Below are 25,323 nucleotides of genomic sequence, written 5' to 3'. Positions count from 1 at the left end.
TATACTGCCACGTAGCTAAGAAGACCTATGTGGCTCTCACTCACAGCCTAGACGACAACGGGGATCTGTCCTGTGTCTCCGTGAAAGTTAGGGGCCTGTCGGCCTTCAAAAGCATGCGGTCCCCTTGCGATTCTGCAGTTACGGACACCTTCATAGCTTGCGTAATGAGGGGAGACTGCATCACTACCAGTCAAAACTTTGGACACACCTACTCACTGACCACCTTCAGGAGACACTTGAAACCATACTTCTTTAACCCTCCCGTTGTCCTGGTATTCTGTACCCTCCGGGTCGAACTGTCCCCCTCTCACTAAAGGCCCAGTTGGAACATGTGGGACAGTATGGGTGCGAGCAGCCTTTGCAGATGTATTTGTTACACCTGGTGCACACCGTGTGTGTTTTACAGTCCTTCTTTGTGGGGCAGACCTGACACCTCTTCCTCTTACTGGGTTGTGCGGGGTTGGGTGCTTGGGCCGGTGCTGCGTGGTCCGGTGCTGCGGGGCGTGATCCCGCCGGGGCTGATCACGATACGTAGCCCTCTGAACAGCTTTGTGGCGCCGCAGAGGCTTCGGTGCAGGGGAGACGGGCCCTTCTTTGTATGAACGGAGTCACTAGTGCCTTTCCCAGCTGCTCGAGGAACACCCTCCTCTTGTTTCGCTTGCCAGGCATCCAAGTGGGGTTGAGCTCTCGCCATATGACAAAAAGCGTTGTAAGAGGACACGTCAAGGATGTTGTGGAAGATGACCAGGGGCCAGCGCGCGGTCATCCTCCTGCAGCTGTAGGTTCCAATCACCTTGTCTAGGTTGTCCACACCTCCCTTGTTGCTGTTGTAGTCTAGGACGATGGCCGGCTTCTTGTCCTGGCGACGGCTAACGTGAGCCTCGGTGTGCAGCGTGCTCAGGAGTAAGACGTTCTTGTTTTTCTTTGCCAGGTAGGACACTAGAGCGGTGGTGGACGTGAAGCGAACTTGGAGGAGAAGAGGAGCCTGTCCTTTGAGGCGAGCAGCGCCTGCGGGAGCTCTGGCTTGTTCTTTCTGACTGTGCCGACCACGGTGACGTTCCTGGTCAGGAGCTGGCGCGCGAGCTCGTATGAGGTGAAGAAATTGTCGCAGGTGACGTTGTGACCCCTGAGTCCCTGCGTCAAATCGAGCACGACCCTCATCCCCTGGTTCTTCTCGGGGCCTCCGCATGTGGCCTTGCCGGTGTAGACCTGCATCTTCCAGGCGTAGCTGGATTTGGAGTCGCAGGCCACCCATGTCTTGATGCCGTATTTGGCCGGCTTGCTTGGGATATACTGGCGGAAAGGACATCGGCCTGGAGGAGAGAGAGAGAGAGACAGAGAGAGAGACAGAGAGAGAGAGAGAGAGGAGAGGAAAGACAAGAGATTAGCTTTAGCGTGTTGTGTTGTGTTGTGTTCAGTGTTGTGTTCAGTGTTGTTGTTGTGCTCTTGTACGGTGTTGTTGGCCCCGGCACACCTCTGAAAGGGACCAGTTGCTCGTCCACCGTCACGTCGGGCCCGGGGTTGTAGAGGAGCGGCAGCCTCTCGACCCACTTGTCCCAGACCTCTCTCACGGCCGCAAGTTTGTCACCGCCGCCTGCTGCGCGTCTCTCGGCTCTGGTCTGACGGTCGTCGAAGCGAAGGAGTCTCGAGTAAGCGTGAAAGACTTTGAGCGGCATGGTTGCGCGGAAAATGGTCCTTCCGCTCTCGGCGTCCCAGAGACTAGAGGCCGCTTCGCCTCGGGACCTGTACACGCCGGCTAGGATGAGCAGCCCTACGTAGGCTCTCAGGTCTGTGGAGTCCATCGCTTTCCAGCGGCCGCCGCCGCCGCCGCCGCCGCCGCGGTCACGGTCTTCGTGGTTTTCGTGGTCGTCGGCGTAGTGGCGGTGGTGGTCGTCGTCGTCGTCGCCGTCGCCTCGGGCTCCGTATTTTCGAACGCCCTCCAGATTGGTCATCTCCAGGATGATGTCTTCTATCTCGGGTGTGAAAAACAAGCGAAACGTGGAGAGGATGTCGCGGGCTTGGCCTACGGCCTGCCTAGTAGGCCCGGGCCTCATGTCCTCCGGCACCTCAGCAACCGGCCTGTTACTTTTTGCCGCTGCTGCGGCCCCTCCGACGCCCCGATTGTTGTCACAGGGCACCGAGCACCATTGGATTTGGCCGTTTCTCGACACGAATGTCTCTCTTTCTACTCGAGGGATATCGTGTTGTGTTCTGGGGCTGATGCTGCGGCTGCGGCGGCTGCGGAGGTCTCCTCGCTCTCCTCGCTCTCCTTCACCTTCCCCTTGTTCTTCCCCTTGTTCTTCTTGTTCTTCTTCTTCTTCTTCTTCTTCTTCTTCTTCTTCTTCTTCTTCTTCTTCTTCTTCTTCTTGTTGGTCGTCGTCGTCGTCGTCATCGTCTCGTTCGTCTTCTACGCCTTGACCTTGTTCTACTTGGACATTGTCCTCGTCGTCGGCAGCGGCAGCGGCTGCGGCGTCGTAGTCGTTGTCGTCGTCGTCGTCGTCGTCGTCCTCTGTGGTCTCCTCGTCCTCTGGGTTGTATTCCTCCCCGTCTTCTTCTTCGGACGCTTCCTCGTCCGCATCCTCGTCGCAGTCAGAGTCATTGGAAAATATCTGTTCTAGGACCTGTTTGGCCGTGAATCGCACAGCACTCATAATAGCTTCGGCACCCAGGCTGGGGAAGTCCCCAAGACCTCTCTCTTCGGCACGTGTCCGGACATGCCACCGAGGCAATATTAGTAGTAGTAGTAGTAGTAGTAGTAGTAGTAGTAGTAGTAGTAGTAGTAGTAGTAGTAGTAGTAGTAGTAGTAGTAGTAGTAGTAGTAGTAGTAGTAGTAGTTCTAGTTGTTGTTCTTGGTGTTGCTGTTTTTTTTTTGTTTACGGCTTACCTAGTACCTCTGGCTCAGAGCTTATGCCTCTAACGTGTAGCCTGGGTCCGTTTGACCCCAGCCAGGACAGGACAACGCTAGGGCTTATACAGCCACTAGCTCAAACACATAGGCTCTGACACGTAGTCTGGGTCTTTTTGACCCGGTCAGGACAGCGGGAGGAGATATACAGCCACTCGCTCTAACACCTAGGCTCTGACACGTAGCCTGGGTCTTTTTGACCCGGTCAGGACAGGACAGGACAGGACAACGCTAGGGGTTATACAGCCACTAGCTCAAACACATAGGCACTGACACGTAGCCTGGGTCCTTTTGACCCGGACAGGACAGGACAGGACAGGACAGGACAGCGGGAGGAGATATACAGCGAGCCACTCGCTGTAACACCTAGGCTCTAACATTAACCAAACAAAAATTAAATAAATGAATATAATATAATTTATTATTTTTATGGGAGTGGTCATTGAATCCACAATATAACAGGTTCGTGTCTCACAGACAAACAACATCCATCCATCGAAGCTATGTCGACTTTCCAGAACACAGAAAAGGCAAAGGGCGATTCTCGCTGCATCACTGCAGTGTTTGACATACACACGTCGGACTCCAGTCACGTAACTACTACTACCGACAATACCACCACCACCACCACCACCGTCGTCGGCACCGTGATCGGTCTGGGCATCGGAGGGTCGACTCGACTGAATCTGAGCACCATCAACTTCAACGACATCTATTCTGCGTTCAATCGAGTAGTGAACAACATACCCATACTTCTCGGCTACACGGTGAAAAGCCTCTCGGTCATGCCCAACAACAAACTGGAGGTGAGACTATTTGTCGAACCCAAATATAGTCTGTTGAGGTATGAGCTGTGGCTCGTTCGGGTCGTAGGACAGGCTCTGCTCTTGTGGTTTTACCACGGTGCAGTGTCACACATCATGGTGACACACCGGGACCATGTGCAGAAGATACACCGTGAAGCTGTGGGATGGTGTCCCTGTGCTGCAACGTTGACCGGTTTCGACGACAGCGAGTCTTGTACTTGTGCTTTGTACTACGACATGTGGGACATGGACGTTCGTCACAGCCACGTCCGAGACCAATTGTTGACATATTATCGGACATATCGGCAAATGCCATGCGACATCTCATCCGTGTGTAGCGGTGTCCACATGACAGATCTCTCAGATGAGGAACAGACACTTCTGATGAAGAAAGTCGCCTGGATATTTCAAGGCTTTTCTGTTGGCCCCAAACAACACGCCATTATGGGGATCCGTTCGAGCCTAGGCATACCTTGTGATTTCACGAAAACCCAAAATGTTGTACCGCAAGTATACAAGTTGACAGACTGTCAGAATGAAACACGTGCGGAGATGTTCAATTGTCAGCAAGCCGAAGAGCAGATGACATATATTCACTTGTCGAGGAAATGGTTATCTTGGGGTTCCAGCATTGTCCTCGACTAGTGACACACACCTACAATATTACAAGGACATCACCAGATTCTTTTACCAAGTTAAAAATTTCACTGTAATGTCTGTACCTACAATGTGACCAATAAAAGTTGATTTAATTTCATTTGCAAGGGTCCCGTTCACAGCACAGCACACACTCGCTCTAACACTCTAACACGTAGCCTGGGTCGTTTTCACCCCCAGCCAGGACACGAGAGGACAACGCTAGGGGGTCATACAGCCACTCGCTCTAACACATAGGCACTGACACGTAGCCTGGGTCTTTTTATTTTTATTTTTATTTTTGTTTGACCCGGACAGGACAGCGGGAGGAGATATACAGCCACACGCTCTAACACATAGGCACTGACACGTAGGCTGGGTCGTTTTGACCCCGGACAAGAAAGGACAGGACAGGACAGGACAGGACAGGACAGGACAGCGGCACGGGATATACAGCCACTCCCTCTAACACATAGGCACTGACACGTAGCCTGGGTCTTTTTGACCCCGGACAAGACAGGGCAACGCTAGGGGTTACAAAGCCATTCACTCTAACACGTAGCCTGGGTCTTTTTGACCCGGACAGGACAACGGGAGGGTTAAGGAATACCTGGAATAGTATGAAGTAATCCTTCTTCCCCCACCCCCCATTTAAAAAAAAGGTGGTTGTCCCACTGGCGATCATAAGTTGAATGCACCAATTTGTAAGTCGCTCTGGATAAGAGCATCTGCTAAATGATGTAAATGTAATTCAAGGGTTTATCTAAACGTAGATAAATACTGAAGACATCAAAACTATGAAATAACACATATGGAATCACGTAGTAAGCAAAAAAGTGTTAAACAAATCAAAATATGTTATATTTGAGATTCTTCAATTAGCCACACTTTGCCTTGACAGCTTTTCACACTCATGGCATTCTGTCAACCAGCTTCACCTGGAATGCTTTTCCAACAGTCTTGAAGGAGTTCCCACATATGCTGAGCACTTGTTGGCTGCTTTTCCTTCACTCTGCCATCCGACTCATCCCAAACCATCTCATTTGGGTTGAGGTCAGGGGATTGTGTAGGCCAAGTCATCTGATGCAGCACTCAATCACGCTCCTTCTTGGTAGAATAGCCCTTACACAGCATGGAGGTGTGTTGGGTCATTGTCCTGTTGAAAAACAAATGATAGTACCACTAAGCCCAAACCAGATGGGATGGCGTATCGCTGCAGAATGCTGTGGTAGCCATGCTGGTTAAGTGTGCCTTGAATTCTAAATAAATCACAGACAGCACCCCCACACCATAACAACTCCTCCTCCATGCTTTACGGTGGGAACTACACATGCAGAGATCATCTGTTCACCCACACCGCGTCTCACAAAGACATGGCGGTTTGAACCAAAAATCTCCAATTTGGACTCCAGACCAAAGGACAAATATCCACCAGTCTAATGTCCATTGCTCCTGTTTCTTGGCCCAAGCAGGTCTCTTCTTAATGGTGTCCTTCAGTAGTGGTTTCTTTGCAGCAATTCGACCACGAAGGCCTGATTCACGCAGTCTCCTCTAAACAGTTGATGTTGAGATGTGTCTGTTACTTGAACTCTGTGAAGCCTTTATTTTGGCTGCAATTTCGGAGGCTGGTAACTGAACTTATCCTCTGCAGCAGAGGTAACTCTGGGTCTTCCTTTCCTGTGGCGGTCCTCATGAGAGCCAGTTTCATCATAGAGCTTGATGGTTTTTGCGACTGCACTTGAAGAAATGTTCAAAGTTCTTGAAATGTTCCGTATTGACTGATCTTCATCTCTTAAAGTAGTGATGGACTGTCGTTTCTCTTTGCTTATTTGAGCTGTTCTTGAAATAATATGGACTTGATCTTTTCCCAAATAAAGCTATCTTCTGTATACCCCCCTACCTTGTCACACTACAACTGATTGACTCAAATGCATTAAGGAGGAAATAAATTCCACAAATTAACTTAAGGCACACCTGTTAATTGAAATACATTCCAGGTGACTACCTCATGAAGCTGGTTGAGAGAATGCCAAGAGTGTGCAGAGCTGTCATCAAGGCAAAGGGTGGCTATTTGAAGAATCTCAAATAAAAAACATACACTGCTCAAAAAAATAAAGGGAACACTTAAACAACACAATGTAACTCCAAGTCAATCACACTTCTGTGAAATCAAACTGTCCACTTAGGAAGCAACACTGATTGACAATAAATTTCACATGCTGTTGTGCAAATGGAATAGACAACAGGTGGAAATTATAGGCAATTAGCAAGACACCCCCAATACAGGAGTGGTTCTGCAGGTGGTGACCACAGACCACTTCTCAGTTCCTATGCTTCTTGGCTGATGTTTTGGTCACTTTTGAATGCTGGCGGTGCTTTCACTCTAGTGGTAGCATGAGACAGAGTCTACAACCCACACAAGTGGCTCAGGTAGTGCAGCTCATCCAGGATGGCACATCAATGCGAGCTGTGGCAAGAAGGTTTGCTGTGTCTGTTAGCGTAGTGTCCAGAGCATGGAGGCGCTACCAGGAGACAGGCCAGTACATCAGGAGACGTGGAGGAGGCCGTAGGAGGGCAACAACCCAGCAGCAGGACGCTACCTCCGCCTTTGTGCAAGGAGGAGCACTGCCAGAGCCCTGCAAAATGACCTCCAGCAGGCCACAAATGTGCATGTGTCTGCTCAAACGGTCAGAAACAGACTCCATGAGGGTGGTATGAGGGCCCGACGTCCACAGGTGGGGGTTGTGCTTACAGCCCAACACCGTGCAGGACGTTTGGCATTTGCCAGAGAACACCAAGATTGGCAAATTCGCCACTGGCGCCCTGTGCTCTTCACAGATGAAATCAGGTTCACACTGAGCACATGTGACAGACGTGACAGAGTCTGGAGACGCCGTGGAGAACGTTCTGCTGCCTGCAACATCCTCCAGCATGACCGGTTTGGTGGTGGGTCAGTCATGGTGTGGGGTGGCATTTCTTTGGGGGCCGCACAGCCCTCCATGTGCTCACCAGAGGTAGCCTGACTGCCATTAGGTACCGAGATGAGATCCTCAGACCCCTTGTGAGACCATATGCTGGTGCGGTTGGCCCTGGGTTCCTCCTAATGCAAGACAATGCTAGACCTCATGTGGCTGGAGTGTGTCAGCAGTTCCTGCAAGAGGAAGGCATTGATGCTATGGACTGGCCCGCCCGTTCCCCAGACCTGAATCCAATTGAGCACATCTGGGACATCATGTCTCGCTCCATCCACCAATGCCACATTGCACCACAGACTGTCCAGGAGTTGGCGAATGCTTTAGTCCAGGTCTGGGAGGAGATCCCTCAGGAGACCATCCGCCACCTCATCAGGAGCATGCCCAGGCATTGTAGGGAGGTCATAGAGGCACGTGGAGGCCACACACACTACTGAGCCTCATTTTGACTTGGTTTAAGGACATTACATCAAAGTTGGATCAGCCTGTAGTGTGGCTTTCCACTTTAATTTTGAGGGTGACTCCAAATCCAGACCTCCATGGGTTGATACATTTGATTTCCATTGATAATTTTTGTGTGATTTTGTTGTCAGCACATTCAACTATGTAAAGAAATAAGTATTTAATAAGATTATTTCATTCATTCAGATCTAGGATGTGTTGTTTAAGTGTTCCCTTTATTTTTTTGAGCAGTGTATTTCTCTTACAGAATTTCCACGTGGGCAAAGATATTGGAAATTGTACAACTTGTTTTTATACTAGGACAGAATAATTTATAAAGAGCTTTTTCAGACAACATAGGTACAGCAGATCCCCTTATTGTATGGGACACTTTTAAATGTGCCTTTAGAGGCTGTGCAATTCAGTACTCATCGCTAAAACAAAAGCAATTTAGGTCAAAAGAGTCCGTATTAACAAAGGAAATGGAAGGACTAAAAGTACAGATAGATAGCAATTTAAACTGTGCCATAGAGGCACAGAATAAGTTAGAGGAAAAACAAAAATAAATGGAGGAAAGATCAAGTGTAATATATTATAAAAATAAAGCGAACTGGATGGAACATGGGGGGAAATGCACCAAATAATTTTTTAATCTTCAACATAGAAATGCTACCAAAAATAATTTACTGAAACTTGTGACAAATGATGGAGTCACCCATGATTCTCCAAACTATATTTTGAAAGAGGACGCAAAGTACTTTAAGCACAGGTTTTCATTTCAGTCTCCTCCATCTCCACTAACCGAAGATAACTATGGATTTTTAAAAATATTAATAATGTGAAATTAACAGCTGTACAGGAAGACTCATGTATGGCCAAATTACAGAGGAGGAACTTCTTGATGCAATTAAAGCATTTAAGTCCGGGAAAACTCCAGGGTTGGATGGCATACCAGTGGAGGTATACCAAACCTTTTTTGATATACTCAGAGGACCGTTATTAGCATGTTTTAACCACTCCTACAAAAATGGTAGATTCTCAGATACTCAACAATTATTACTGAAACAGGATCCAAGTGGTAAATACAAAGATCCGGTCCATTAAAAAAATCGGAGGCCCCTTACACTTCAGTATTGTGATGCAAAAATTCTAGCAAAATGCATAGCGTATAGAATTAAACATATATTGTTGGATATTATTCATCCTAAATATAAGACAAGTACTGGAAACAATAGAACAATATGACAAATCTGGGAAACCAGGCCTGGTATTCATAGCTGACTTTGAAAATACTTTTGATAAAGTACGACTGGAATGTATATATAAATTCTTGGAATATTTCAATTTTGGAGAATCTCTTATAAAATGGGTTAAAGTTATGTATAGTAACCCTGGGTGTAAAATAGTAAGTAATGGCTACTTATCTGAAAGTATTAAACTGTCGAGGAGTAAAACAAGGTTGTCCTCTATCACCATATCTATTTATTATGGCCATCGAAATGTTAGCTAAAAAAAAATCAGATCCAACAATAATATCAAGGCTTTAGAAATCAAGGGCTTATAAACAAAGGTGTCATTGTACGCTGATGATTCATGCTTTCTTTTAAATCCACAATTTGGATCCCTCCACAGCCTCATAGAGGATCTAGATACTTTTTCTAACCTCTGGATTACAACCAAATTATGTGTGTCCTATATTACGTATTGGAGCACAAAAAAATACAACTTTTACATTACCGTGTAGTTTATCAATAAAATGGTCTGACAGTGATGTGGACATACTCGGTATACAGTGAGGGGAAAAAAAAGTATTTGATCCCCTGCTGATTTTGTACGTTTGCCCACTGACAAAGAAATGATCAATCTATAATTTTAATGGTAGGTTTATTTGAACAGTGAGAGACAGAATAACACCAAAAAATCAAGAAAAACGCATGTCAAAAATGTTATAAATTGATTTGCATTTTAATGAGGGAAATACGTATTTGACCCCCTCTCAATCAGAAAGATTTCTGGCTCCCAGGTGTCTTTTATACAGGTAACGAGCTGAGATTAGGAGCACACTCTTAAAGGGAGTGCTCCTAATCTCAGTTTGTTACCTGTATAAAAAGACACCTGTCCACAGAAGAAATCAATCAATCAGATTCCAAACTCTCCACCATGGCCAAGACCAAAGAGCTCTCCAAGGATGTCAGGGACAAGATTGTAGACCTACACAAGGCTGGAATGGGCTACAAGACCATCGCCAAGCAGCTTGGTGAGAAGGTGACAACAGTTGGTGCGATTATTCGCAAACGGAAGAAACACAAAAGAACTGTCAATCTCCCTCGGCCTGGGGCTCCATGCAAGATCTCATCTTGTGGAGTTGCAATGATCTCTGTAGCTCAGCTGGTAGAGCACGGCGCTTGTAACGCCAAGGTAGTGGGTTCGATCCCCGGGACCACCCATACACAAAAATGTATGCACGCATGACTGTAAGTCGCTTTGGATAAAAGCGTCTGCTAAATGGCATATTATTATTATTATTATCATGAGAACGGTGAGGAATCAACCCAGAACTACACGGGAGGATCTTGTCAATGATCTCAAGGCAGCTGGGACCGTAGACACCAAGAAAACAATTGGTAACACACTACGCCGTGAAGGACTGAAATCCTGCAGCGCCCGCGAGGTCCCCGAGGTCAAGAAAGCACATATACATGCCCGTCTGAAGTTTGCCAATGAACATCTGAATGATTCAGAGGAGAACTGGGTGAAAGTGTTGTGGTCAGATGAGACCAAAATCGAGCTCTTTGGCATCAACTCAACTCGCCGTGTTTGGAGGATGAGGAATGCTGCCTATGACCCCAAGAACACCATCCCCACCGTCAAACATGGAGGTGGAAACATTATTTTTTGGGGGTGTTTTTCTGCTAAGGGGACAGGACAACTTCACCGCATCAAAGGGACGATGGACGGGGCCATGTACTGTCAAATTTTGGGTGAGAACCTCCTTCCCTCAGCCAGGGCATTGAAAATGGGTCGTGGATGGGTATTCCAGCATGACAATGACCCAAAACACACGGCCAGGGCAACAAAGGAGTGGCTCAAGAAGAAGCACATTAAGGTCCTGGAGTGGCCTAGCCAGTCTCCAGACCTTGATCCCACAGAAAATCTGTGGAGGGAGATGAAGGTTTGAGTTGCCAAACATCAGCCTCGAAACCTTAATGACTTGGAGATTATCTGCAAAGAGGAGTGGGACAAAATCCCTCCTGAGATGTGTGCAAACCTGGTGGCCAACTACAAGAAATGTCTGACCTCTGTGATTGCCAACAAGGGTTTTGTCACCAAGTATTAAGTCATATTTTGCAGAGGGATCAAATACTTATTTCCCTCATTAAAATGCAAATCAATTTCTAACATTTTTGACATGCGTTTTTCAGGATTTTTTTGTTGTTATTCTGTCTCTCACTGTTCAAATAAACATACCATTAAAATTATAGACTGATCATTTCTTTGTCATTGGGCAAACGTACAAAATCAACAGGGGATCAAATACTTTTTTCTCTCACTATACATATCCTGAAATAAATACATTATCTTACTACAATTTTTTTTTTATAGAAAGTTAGCAAAAATAGATAGGTATATTCATTTCCATGGTAGCAAAATGTTGTCTGTTTGTGGAAAAAATCACACCGATTAACTCTAGTCATACCTATTTACTTATGGTCTTGCCTACACCTAGCGACTTGTTTTTTAAGTTATATGAGCAAAAAATATTAAATTTTATTTGGAACGGTAACCCAGACAAAATTAAACGGCCTGTTTATACAGTGGGAAAAAAGTATTTAGTCAGCCACCAATTGTGCAAGTTCTCCCACTTTAAAAAATGAGAGAGGCCTGTAATTTTCATCATAGGTACACGTCAACTATGACAGACAAAATGAGGAAAAAAATCCAGAAAATCACATTGTAGGATTTTTAATGAATTTATTTGCAAATTATGGTGGAAAATAAGTATTTGGTCACCTACAAACAAGCAAGATTTCTGGCTCTCACAGACCTGTAACTTCTTCTTTAAGAGGCTCCTCTGTCCTCCACTCGTTACCTGTATTAATGGCACCTGTTTGAACTTGTTATCAGTATAAAAGACACCTGTCCACAACCTCAAACAGTCACACTCCAAACTCCACTATGGCCAAGACCAAAGAGCTGTCAAAGGACACCAGAAACAAAATTGTAGACCTGCACCAGGCTGGGAAGACTGAATCTGCAATAGGTATGCAGCTTGGTTTGAAGAAATCAACTGTGGGAGCAATTATTAGGAAATGGAAGACATTTTTAAGTGGGAGAACTTGCACAATTGGTGGCTGACTAAATACTTTTTTCCCCCACTGTGTTTTGGCATCACCATACACATCCACATTTACATCACACACATTGAGAACAGTCAGTCCACCAGTCTACATACATAAATACAGAGAATACCAAATACCTGCATATTTTGTTGGCGTATTTCATCAGCCTCTGTCTGGTGAAGGGGAACCCATGGCTGGCGCAGTAGATACAGTACTGCACCAGATAATTTTCATCCTCTGGTGCAAGCAATGTGGGTGGTCCACTGCGACAACCACGGGTCACCTGGCCGCTCAGCCTGTCCGCCAGGGTCTGCCGAGGTACACCATGCACCTTGGTAGATAAGAAAAGAAAACTGTTACTAGCAGATAAAATTCACATACACATGGTAATCTCCTAAAAACAAAAGATGCCTAACCTTGGCAGCCTGGCGAATAGCCATCCCTGCCCCGCAGTCCTCCATGGCATGGAACATGTCCACCTCACTCCACTGCTTCCTCTTGACTTTCTCCATGCTGTGGTGTTAATACATTAACTTGGCATACTATACACATTTTAGAAAGATATCTGAATATGTATAAACATTTACATTTCAGAGCTAAGGCATTGAAAGGTGATGAAAGTTTTCACAATAACTGAAAGTGTACCCACGTTTTTTGTTTGATGTTATCTGTAATGAAAATTAGTGTCCCAATTAGTTTAGTATTGATGCATACATTGTACAATTTGACTAAATACTACCTCTATGTAGCTGTTGTAAGATGAAACATAACCAACAGTGATAGGTGTCAAAAAGTTAATGGTTCAAAGTTCCAAATACATTTTTGCAGATTGTGCAAAAGGCCTCCGTCAGAGGACTCCCAATTTTGATATGATAAAGCTTGACAACATTCTGCTGTTTTCGTGATATGTATTATCTAACGCTTACAATTTCTTTCCTTTTTGCTGTCTTAGTAGTTCTATCAACATTTAGCAACTAAGCTAGCAACATTAGAAAATCCGTTAGCTATATTTCAGAGGTAAAAAGTTGGATATTAAATTATGTGTGGTCTGTCGCGCAGTCGAATTTTACAATATGCAGCGTGTTCCACAAAATGTGTACATATCACTTTTTTCAAAACACTCAAAACCTAACTTCACTTACACAAATTGCACTTAAAATCGGTGGTCAGCTAGCTAGAAGGGTGTCGTTAGCAGCAAAACGTACCATTATTTTCCAGTTCCATTTTAAAATGTTGAGCTCGAGGTGATTTAGTCCTCCAACCGCTAGAGAGTGTCAGAGGTTAGGGGGAAATTAGCTACAAGTTAGCTAGCTAGCTAGTCTAGGCTACGTTAGCTAGTAACACATGACCAAACGAGAGCTCGCTAACCATCGGTCACATACGACCCAACAAATGCGCAGACAAAACATGTAATCAAAAAACTGTCATTACAATAATGCACATTTGTCCAGCATAGATTTGACTTGCAAAAGCGGCTGATTTTTGCGCATCATTTCCTGTATTTATGTTAAATTCTTTGGAATACATTCACCACACTAAATAATGTTCACACGCACAAACAAATAATTTATTTCAAGATTTAAAGTTTAAGAGAGTGAGTACTCAATTGGACGACATTTCATTGTTACATACCTAGTCTCAGCTCAGCTTATTATCAGACTTCTTGAGGTAGTGACCGTTTCAACTCCTGTTGTCTTTCGCAGCAATAGTATCTCTTCTGTCACTAACTTCGGGGTGCAGCGCATATGGTTCAGTGGCGCTCATCAGCGCCATCTACCGTCGGGGAGTTTGAAAAAAGGAACGAACAAGTCTCTGATCTTGTCAATATCAGCATTTTGCTCTACTTACCGTGAAGTAAAATCATAATAGTCATCATCATAATAGTAGTACATTACAGTATATATTTGAGTAAAATAGTACAATTTAAAGGGAGTATGTCAGGGTCAATTACTGACAAATGAGAACACACTAATCCTCAGGGGTCATTTTGGGGCAAAACGCACCACTTTGTGAAGGTTTTGTTTTGATTGAAGAGCAAGAAAAGTATTAATTGGTTCCACTTCTTTCCCTTCTAAATGTGTTTGCCTAAGGACAGCCAGTATGCACATATCTAAATGTTATAAAACATTGTTTATTTTTTTGCCACTCAGAACACAGACATTTACCTTAAGGGGAGTTACCCTCATTTTAGACTTCCCAACCATACATTTTCATGACAGTGTTCCTAATCTGCAGTAGGCAAAGCAGTTGAAAATTGGTAGGTTAACACCAAACCGTGAAGTGATTATGAATTCAGAGCAGTCGGATTAGGTCATAGTCAAATACATTTGAACAAATGAACAACAATATCACACGGAAAGTGATGTGAGCATTGCATTGTGGAAAGCAATGACTTTACAAGAACATGTATTGCAATGTGAAGCATGTATTTCTAGATTAAACACTGATTCAGTGTGGTGAACAAGTACCTGTATGATTTGGTGTGCTCTACTTGAACATGTGCTTAGAGTTTTGAAACCACTGCCTATATGATGAGCTGTTGTTGTATTTTTTTTTTACCACATACTTATGAAAATTGCACCGGTTGAGAGATGATGGCTCTCTGAGCCTACGGTGAAGAGTACTTCTGATCCAGCAGGTGGTGCTAAGATCCCTCCCTATATTACTTGAATGATGAGTTGATTTATTCCTTATAGCTCCTAATGATTTTAAGGCCAGTGTTGGCAAACATTACTTCTGCTCCAGCAGGTGGCCATGAAATCCCTCCCTGTATGACTTGACTGACCAGTTAGTTGATGGACTCCTTATAGCTCTTAATGATTTTAAGCAGAGTGTTGGCCACATGACTTCTGGTCCAGCAGGTGCCTTTTATTTCAACGCCTCAGGCAAGTAAAACGTGCAATACGTAGCTTTTAGACGGGTTAGTTAACAACATACATGGTGAGAAATGTAGAGGTGCGCGTATATAATAAGCCATTTAACAGACGCTTTTATCCAAAGCGACATACAGTCATGTGCGCATACTTTTTTACGTCCCGGGGATCGAACCCACTACCCTGGCGTTACAAGCGCCATGCTCTACCAATTTAGCTACAGAGGACCACGAATAAATATATCAATTGTGCCTTTTTGATAGAAATATGGAGGTGGAATTTTGGAGATCAAGTCATAATTTATGCGCGCTCTCTGCGAATAAGGCGGGCCAGCTGGATGTCCTAGGACATGATGGTCACCCTCTTTGCGTGGATGGCACACAGTTTGGTGTCCTCGAACAGAACGACCAGGTAAGTCTCGCTAGCCTCCTGCAGGGCCATCACGGCGGAGCTCTGGAAGCGCAGGTCGGCGATTTTTTTCCACAGGCGCTGGAAGGGCACAATGCGGATGAGCAGCTCAGTGGCCCTTTGGTAACGACGGATCTCTCTGAGACACGGTGCCGGGCCTGTAACTGGGAGGCGCTCCTGCGCGCAGACTTGGCGTTGAGCTGCTTCCTGTAGGCTTTGCCAAGGGTGGATTTGCAGTCGGAGTATAGCCTCGAAATGCCCATGTGAAATGTATAAAGCCGGCAGTGGCATCTGCTGATTGGACACCATCTCCCCACCACCCCGATTGGCCCATTGCGGAGGACTCCTCTGTCGGTTACTGGAAGGGATGCTTTGCTTCTTTTTTTTAGGACCGCGCGCCCAACACAATACACTGGGCACCCAAAACAATAGTCCACTAAGCGCGTGCGTACAATAGCACACTGCTGGCCCTTTGCGCGCAATAATAGTCGTCAAAGTCAAGAGTGAAATCTTGTGTTATATTTTAATGCTAGCCTGTTATGGCAAACGAGGCCAATGGTACACTGCCTGCACACAACTACACACTGCGCGCCGGCAAAAGCACACTGTGCGCGCGCAACAGCACACTGACGGCCCTTTATGCGGAATAATAGTCTCCAAAGTCCAGAGTGAAATCTTGTGTTCTAATCTAATGCTTGCCTGCTATGGCAAACGAGGCCTAGTAGGTGTTATTGTTCATTCATGGCCTCATGTGGGAACATGATATAGTGCCATGTATGTAAGAAATAGTCGACATAATTGTGTATACACCCACTCAATTGGTTGGCTCTTAAAATAGCCTTTGGAGGTTGAGTTGTCAAGTTGAAGCCGCAGAGCGAATATACTTGGCTTTGACGGTCTTCTTGGGGAGTAGGTAATGGGGAATGATGTGAGGCTTCTTGTTTGCACGGGCAATGTCTCCGGCCAACTCCAGGATCTCAGCAGTCAGGCACTCGAGCACGGCAGCCAGGTAGACTGGTGCGACAGCACCCACACGCTCGGCGTAGTTGCCTTTGCACATCAGCCTGGGCATCTCTTAATCCATCTTGATTTAAATGTTCATGTAAAATTTGTTCCCAACATTGAAAAATGTCTGTGTTTGTGTGTTATTTTTTTTCCAGCAAGATGAAGGGGGTGATGTCCTGCAGGACCTAGCACAACATGTAAGGAAAATCGTTGTGTACTAACCTGGGATATTTACGTTAAGGATTATGTTTACCAATCGATGACAGTATTGACTCAATACGGGGTTTGCGTTCCGCTATCCGTCGCCGTTTAAATGTCTGACATAAAACCATGCTCGAGAAAACCACAGGTAGCATAATGTATTTCAGCAGATTTCATGCGTTTCTGTGTGAAAAGACACGAATTGATGTGCTACTTAATTCGTGCGAAAAGACACCATAAATGGATAGCCTATTTTTCTTTATTTTCTTTATTATGGCTAATTAAACTTTATGAATATACAGAAATGTTGTCTTTATTTAATAATGTTTCAAACATTGTAGTTGTATGCCTATGTACTGTTTGAGATTTTCTGAACATCATTTGTGAGAAAATACACACATTTACGTGCAACTTAATTCGTGGGAAAAATTGTTTTATTAATGCTAACGCTGTGTTCTATGCTTGATTTCGATTAATACTTTGGGATACTGGTGCACTTTTGGTCAGAAAGGCCCCTTTTCCGTGTAGGCAACAGTACACGATTTTCTTCATAATGCATTTCATATTTCGAAGAGCCTAAATTACACAATTTTCTTCATAATTCATTTAATACATGTTAAAGAGGTTAATGTAAAATAATGAAATGTCGGCTTTCACTTATGGCACTTCCAAGGCCTTTCTATTATGGTTATGTCAATCATATTATATACTTGTTGTAACACGTTCAACCAGTTAGCACGTCAGAAATGTCCGTTTCCAAGTACAGACTAGCACTTGAATGCTGTATTATGCCAACTTCACATTCTCGTGGAAAATGGGAAGTTGTAACTCCGACATGATTGTGTTAAAGTGGTTTTGAAGTCGGAACAATTCTTAAACCAATAAGATTGGCAACAACATTTTCACAATTTCTCACTTGTAATTCGAACTTGGAGGGTCATTCAAGTGAAACTTCCCAGTCGGAACTAGGTATTTCCGATAACTCTGATAGCACCCTGAACGCGACATAAATATGTGTGATCGACAACAGTAGGGTCTGGGTCCTGGCGTGTCCAGTCCCCATACCCATTCCATAGGAGTGAGTGTCAGTAGTCTACTATATGTCCGTGCTATGTGAAGTAAGTATGGTGATTATTATTAAGGTTCTGGTCGTCTGAGATATCAACAAGTAAGGCTATACAATATCAATAAATATATATTTTTTTCTATTAGTTTTTTTCCACAAATAGACAGGTATTTTTTACCTTTCCTTGGTAGCAAGATCTTATAATTTTTTGCTAACTTTCTATTAACATTTAATCGAGTGAGATCATTTTATTTATTTTGGGATATGTATCCATATCACCATCAGACCATTTTATTGGTAAACTACAAGTTGTATTGTCAGTGATCCAATTTACAGTTTAGTCATTTAGCAGACGCTCTTATCCAGAGTGCATAAATGTTTCATTCTGGCCCCCGTGGGAATCGAACCCACAACCCTTGCGTTGCAAGCGCCATGCTCTACCAACTGAGCTACAGGAGGGTCAATACCTTATATAGTACATTTATCATAATGTGGTTGTATTCCAGAGAGGTTAGAAAATGTATCTAGATCCTCTGAGTACAATGACACGTTTGTTTTTAAACCTTGGATTTCTAATCCCTTGATATAATTGTTGGATCTGATTTGAATAGCTAACATTTCGATGGCCATAATAAATAGATATACCGATAGTGGACAACTTTGTACATTTCAGCACCACGGAGCTCCTCTATTACCCGTCTCGTGAGTGGAGATGAAGCAGAAGTGCTGTCCATTCAACTGTGCTGAATAAAGCAACGCATGCACCGAGTCTTCCTTTGTCCTTCCTGATTTGGCCAATTATTTGGCTGGAGTATTTCGGCCTGCCGCGCGTCTTTGACTATTGTAGATAATCCCTTTGGATTTATGCATTTTATTTCAACGCCTCAGGCAAGTAAAACGTGCAATACGTAGCTTTAAGACGGGGTAGTTAACAACATACATGGTGAGAAATGTAGAGGTGCGCGTATAAATGGAGCAATTGTGAATTTTTGATGGAAATATGGAGGTGGGATTTTGGAGATCAGGTCATCATTTACGCGCGCTCTCCGCGAATACAGTGGGCCATCAGGATGTCCTAGGGCACGATGGACACCCTCTTTGCGTGGATGGCACACAGTTTGGTGTCCTCGAACAGACCGACCAGGTAAGCCTCGCTAGCCTCCTGCAGGGCTATCACGGCGGAGCTCTAGAAGCGCAGGTCGATCTTGAAGAACTGGGCGATTTTTCTCCCCAGGCGCTGGCAGGGCTCGTAACGGGGAGGCGCTCCTGCGCGCAGACTTGGCGGCTAGCTGCTTCCTGTAGGCTTTGCCACGGGTGGATTTGCGAGCGGTTTGCTTGGTTCTGGCCATGGCGCTAGCTTCCTTCTTAGACAGTCGGAGTATAGCCTCGAAATGCCCATGTGAAATGTATAAAGCCGGCAGTGGCATCTGCTGATTGGACACCATCTCCCCACTACCCCGATTGGCCCGTTGCGGAGGACTCCTCTGTCGGTTACTGGAAAGGATGCTTTGCTTCTTATTTTTTTTAGGACTGCGCGCCCATCACAATACACTGGGCGCCCAAAACAATAGTACACTAAGCGCGTGCGTACAATAGCACACTGCTGGCCCTTTGCGCGCAATAATAGTTGTCAAAGTCAAGAGTGAAATCTTGTGTTATATTTTATAGCCTGTTATCGCAAACGAGGCCAATAGTACACTGCCTGCACACAACTACACACTGCGCGCTGGCAAAAGCACACTGACAGTCGGGAGTATAGCCTCGAAATGCAGAGACGCGCCATGGCCAGAACCAAGCAAACCGCTCGCAAATCCACCGGGGGCAAAGCCCCCAGGAAGCAGCTCGCCACTAAGGCTGCTCGCAAGAGCGCCCCGGCCACCGGCGGTGTGAAGAAGCCTCACCGTTACAGGCCTGGCACCGTGGCTCTGAGAGGGATCCGTCGTTACCAGAAGTCCACTGAACTGTTCATCCGCAAGCTGCCCTTACAGCGCCTGGTGAGAGAAATCGCCCAGGACTTCAAGACCGACCTGCGCTTCCAGAGCTCCGCCGTGATGGCCCTGCAGGAGGCTAGCGAGGCTTACCTGGTCGGCCTGTTCGAGGACACCAACCTGTGCGCCATCCACGCCAAGCGGGTGACCATCATGCCCAAGGACATCCAGCTGGCCCGCCGTATTCGCGGAGAGTGTGCATAAATGAGGATGACCTGAGCTCGAAAATCCCCCAAAGGCTCTTTTAAGAGCCACCTCCATATTTCCATCAAAAAGGCACAATTGTTCCATGTATACACGCACCTCTACATTAGCCACCATGTATGTTGTTCACAAACACGTCTAAAAGCTACGTATTGCACATTTTAGTTGCCTGAAGTCTAGCTTCAATGTTTGTGTTTGTGTGTGTATATACTCTGGCATCATCCACTTCCTTTGAACTATAGTAGCACAGTAAAATGCTTTACAAAGGAGGGGGAAAAGAAACGAGTGATAATATAGGCCGAATAGTAACAAGAATTGTGTTCAGATGAATAATTGACACTATTAGTTGTGTGTAATAATAGCCTTGCATGCAGTCCAGAAAAAACATTGCATGCCAACTTACTTTGAAAGTCCCATGTTGCAGTGCTGCTGAGAGACTCATGCAGAGGCCAAAACTTTACAGTGGAGCACGGAGGCCATCTTGTGGTTAAATGTGGGTACTGCACATCATGGTGATTCCCTTTCAGTATTTGCTCTTTAGGCCAGCGTTTTCCAAACGCGGTCCTGGGGTCCCCAAGGGGTGCGAGTTTTGCGTTTTGCCCTAGCACTCCACAGCTGATTCTAATACTCCAGCTTGATGACGATGAGTTGATTATTTGAAGCAGCTGTGTAGTGCTAGGGCAAAAACTCCCAAAACGTGCCCCGAGTTTGGGAAACCCTGCTTTAGGCTAATACTAGCCTATTAGGATGACTTGGTTCGATCGCTTTAATGGCAACTGCTGAACTCTGGTTTTCACTAATTACTTGTCCCAGGTCACCATTATGAATCCAATAGCAAAACAAATGTTTCAAAATTGCTCAATAGTGAAAGAAGGGCAGGAAACGATGGGTTCTCAGCAATATTTATAGAATATTTCACCAACAACCAATCACTATTCAAGCATAGACATTAGGATCATCAACAAATATTCCTAAGTCATACTACAAAAGGGTTGTAACGAAATGGATTTGTCTGTTCAATGCAAGTTCAACGTCAAAGAAAAAGTGCATCACCACAACAAACGTGTCTTTAGATACACTGTAAAAAATGACTTTGTGGAATGTACTCAAGCTATTACAGTCAACAAAAGCACACGTCATATTATTGAGTAGATCTTTTTGCTTGTTTTTATGAGTAGATAAGCTTGAGTAAGTTGTTTCGATGTGGTCCAATACATAGAGTAAATATGATAGAGGTAAAAAAGGATTATATTACGTTGATTCAACTCAAATAGACATTGTGTTATTTTACCTGAATGATTCATCCTATTATGTATTTAGACCAAGTCAGAAAAATGTTCACATTTTTACTTTGGATTCACTCAATCAGATCCCTTAAGAGAAAAGGTATCCGGACACCGGGAATCCATTTATATAAACATCAACGGTTTGCAAAACATCTGTTATTATGAGATGAGAAATTACGGATTTGCAATCAACACTGCAGGTAAATCCTGATTGCTGCAGGTAGGCAAAACCGTAGAAATAGGAACTACAACACTAACTAGTATAGGATCTCTGTGGGCAGAACCATTACTTACGAGAGATACAATGGAGCTTCAACCCCATAGACGTCACGGGGAACAAAATATTCTCATAGTAACCATGGATACCTACGGAAATGGAGGCTCAAATAGCTTGTGTTTGCACTGTGGGATATTTTTCAAACTACAATGCCAAAACATTGAACAACCCCAATAATCTAAACACTTTTACTCGTTTGTTCCTATAACATTTCTCTGTTCACGAGCACTGCTGATGGATGCCACCTATATTACTTTGGTCATTTTTCCTTTAACCCATTAATGTTGTAGGTGCGCCTTTTTTCAACAGTTCCCAATTGAAATCTGTACCGCACCTGCTGCTATTTCAACCTCTAAATGGCCGCCTATGAAAAGCCAAGTGACATTTACTCCTGATGTACCGACTGTACCGACTGACCTGTTGCAACCTCTACAACCACTGTGCTTATTATTTGACCCTGCTGGTCTTCTATGAACGTTTGAACATCTTGGAGAGAAATGTGCCCTTAATGGCCACGTACTGTTGTAATCTCCACCCGGCACAGGCAGAAGGGCACTGGGCACCCCTCAGAGCCTGGTTGTTCTCTAGGTTTGTGCCTTTCTAGGGAGTTTTTCCTAGCCACCGCGTTTCTACATCTGCATCGCTTGCCGTTTGGGGTTTTAGGCTGGGTTTCTGCATAGCACTTTGTGACATCTGTTGATGTAAAAGGGCTTTATAGATCCACTTCATTGATTGATTGATTGATGGTAGAATTGTCAAAATACCAGTGGTAAAAGGTGTGTACCTTGATGAAACCTCAAAATGGTATGCATAACGGATAAAAAAATTGACATTTCAAACCGCAACTGTATGGGAACAAAATGGACATTACATTTTACAATGACATCCTTCATTAAAAACACCTATTTGGTATCTCTTGTATACAAAAACACAATGGAAAATACCGTGGCAGTGACCCTTTAAAACACACCTTGCAGAATAAACGTGTCTTCCTTACCCTCTAACCTCTTTAGCCTAGATGACCGCCACGGGCCCATCGGGACGGGGTCCCAGACCGCAATGTGCTCGAGCCCCGCCTCTCGGTGACCATCCCCCGGTAGGCAGAGGTTGGTCCCAGCACAGATTCTGTGCCCCAGGCGGCTTCACCAACAACAAGCGGGCCTGTGGTAGAGGACACCGTTCCTGACCTGCTACCAGAAAAAATGAAGGGAGAGAAGAGTTCCAAAAGGCACCTCAGCGTTTAACTACGAAGGTGTTACAAAGTAACCCTGACATTCAGTCTATGACAATTGTCCTCTGGCCTGGCATTCTGCTTAAGACAGTCATTTGTTCTTGAGGCCTGTCATCTTGACTGTGAGCTTTGAGCAGTCCAGCTCCACAAACACTTTCTGGAATGCCTTGAACGTGTACTCCGGCTTTTAGGGGTGGCTGAGATTCAGAGCATACAGTGAGGGGAAAAAGTATTTGATCCCCTGCTGATTTTGTACGTTTGCCCACTGACAAAGACATGATCAGTCTATAATTGTAATGGTAGGTTTATGTGAACAGTTAGAGACAGAATAACAACAAAACAATCCAGAAAAACGCATGTCAAAAATGTTATAAATTCATTTGCATTTTAATGAGGGAAATAAGTATCTTGTCCCTGACATCCTTGGAGAGGTCTTTGGTCTTGGCCACGGCGGAGAGTATGGAATCTGATTGATTGATTGCTTCTGTGGACCGGTGTCTTTTATACAGGTAACACGCTGAGATTAGGAGCATTCCCTTTATGAGTGTGCTCCTAATCTCAGCTCGTTACCTGTATAAAAGACACCTGGGAGCCAGACATCTTTCTGATTGAGAGGGGGTCAAATACTTATTTCCCTCATTAAAATGCTAATCAATTTATAACATTTTGGACATGCGTTTTTTTCTGGAAGTTTTTGCTGTTATTCTGTCTTTCACTGTTCAAATAAACCTACCATTCAAATGATAGACTGATCATTTCTTTGTCAGTGGGCAAACGTACAGAATCAGCAGGGGATCAAATACTTTTTTCCCCTCACTGTATGTCATGCCAAGAAGAATGGCAGAAGCCTTTGCAAAACTCAGACCGGTGATCACTTAAGGATGACGCCTACCTCCTCTGGACCATCACTCGCCACGGCACCCTCCTTGTTGATCGCATAGATTTGCTTTACATGTTGCGCAAGGTCTTGCAGGAAATGACCCCCCTCAGCTTCCTGTAAAATAAATAACACACAAATACAGACATTCTGTCAATGTGGGGAACACATTTTATTCCACCTGGATTACGACATGCCCTTATTTGTTATCAGATTGCAGTGAACATTCTCTCCCTCTCTCTCACACACACACACACACACACACGTGATCGAATATTCATGGATGAAAATACTTTATTGCCCCCACACGGTAGTCTTTAATGAGGCCACCTCCAGTAAAGCTGAACAATAATTCCTCACTGAACTCACATCATGACCCTGATATAGAATAAAATCACTGATCTCATTGGATTCAATCTGTGCATGTGAAATCTATGAAATCACCGACCCAAGTATCCTATATTAGCAAAAGGTGTACAATAGCACAGCGGGGCCCGTGGCTTAAATTGCAGCACCGAACATCAGCCAGCTAAATACAAAACAGTGCATTTTTCCTGAGGATACTTTACCATCCAGCATGACCCGTAATCTGTCTGAAAGTACTCCTCCCTTGGAATGGAATAAGGACAGCAGCTTAGGGGTGTCCTGCATAAACCTTGCCTCAAGATGCTTTGCGGTGAGCCTGTGGAATTGTTCATTGATCTGAAAGACAAATACTGAAATATCATCAAGCAAGGCTCATAACAAAGAGGTTTGTCATAGTGAAGACATCATTTGGCATTTTCTTTTTTTGCCTGCCGACTCACCTGAGAGGCTTCTAAACAGAGCAGGCTATCTGTCTTTCATGTCTTCAACACTGGGACACTGGTTGATCACTTCCTGTCTTTTGGCGTGCAAATGTCTTGGTCATATTTCCTGAAATCACCCTTGTGTGGTCCTTCTTTGCATGTTACTAATTCTATTCTCTGAGCGGCCACATCTGTTAAAAGAAGAATCTAGACGACTAAACATAACCATTAACCCATTTTATCAAGACCCTGCAACTACAACAAGTGGCTACGAATTGTGACAAAATTGATTATTTCCATAGCCATTACAGGAGCTAGCTTTTAGCTAACGTACGTTAGCAATCAAGGGCTGACACACGATTGATACGCTACTAGCTAGTTCGCGCTAATACACATGGGCAGACAAACCTAAATTAGCTAACGTTAGCTTAGCTTAGAAAGTAACCTAGCTAGCACAAGCGCCCTTATGTTAGCTAGCTACCTACTAGCTAAAGGTAGTATGACACAAAAAAGAGGACGAGGAAACGTAGCGTGGGACGCCGTATTCTCGGCATATTCAACAGCGTTTAAATAATGCATTACCTTCAACAGTGTTATCTTGTGATCAAGCCATCAATGTTAGGTGATTTTTGGTGGTGTCAAAATGTTAGCTAACGGGTTAGCAATTAGCAAGTTTGACATTTCAGTGGAAATACTATTTTCAGCTTTTTGATGAGCTGTAGTCAAAGGTGATTTTGGATTATTATATATGATTATTATTACGATATGTTATTATATTATTATTTTCAAGGCTATAGGGTGCTGTAACAGGCCCTCTGTGATTTGTTGTTGTACTGTACATTTCAAGTATCTGCACTCTAGCTTAATTCGCCTAACCCGCTAGGGAAAAGTCACTTCCGGTCGTAGCTGTATCCCACCTAGTCAAAACCTTGTTAGTCCTTATCCTAAAAGGCACCCACTGTTCCTCGATATACTCCACCGAGGGCCGGCAGCCAGTAAGTACAGGTAAGTGACAATTA

General features: G+C 44.6%; 2 protein-coding genes across 2 annotated transcripts; both read right to left on the bottom strand.

Annotated features, from left to right (window-relative positions):
• Nucleotides 1-966: 966 nt before the first annotated feature.
• On the bottom strand, nt 967-1,818 carry LOC123485285 (piggyBac transposable element-derived protein 4-like; the record flags this gene model as incomplete). Its single annotated transcript, XM_045216233.1, has 2 exons — nt 1,475-1,818; nt 967-1,313 (listed from the first exon to the last, which is right to left on the bottom strand). Coding segments are annotated over exons 1-2 (675 nt in total), but the record flags the coding sequence as incomplete, so codon positions are not given.
• A 13,497-nt stretch (nt 1,819-15,315) lies between these two features.
• LOC121563258 (histone H3-3-like) lies at nt 15,316-16,453 on the bottom strand. Its single transcript, XM_041875221.1, is given in 4 exon segments — nt 15,316-15,526; nt 15,528-15,554; nt 15,556-15,630; nt 16,266-16,453. Coding segments are annotated over 4 exon segments (501 nt in total).
• Nucleotides 16,454-25,323: the final 8,870 nt, after the last annotated feature.

This window comes from Coregonus clupeaformis, unplaced genomic scaffold, assembly GCF_020615455.1.
Source record: "Coregonus clupeaformis isolate EN_2021a unplaced genomic scaffold, ASM2061545v1 scaf0643, whole genome shotgun sequence".
Lineage (NCBI taxonomy): Eukaryota > Metazoa > Chordata > Actinopteri > Salmoniformes > Salmonidae > Coregonus > Coregonus clupeaformis.
Note: the sequence above shows the minus strand (reverse complement) of the source record. Positions and strands in the feature narration are given on the sequence as shown.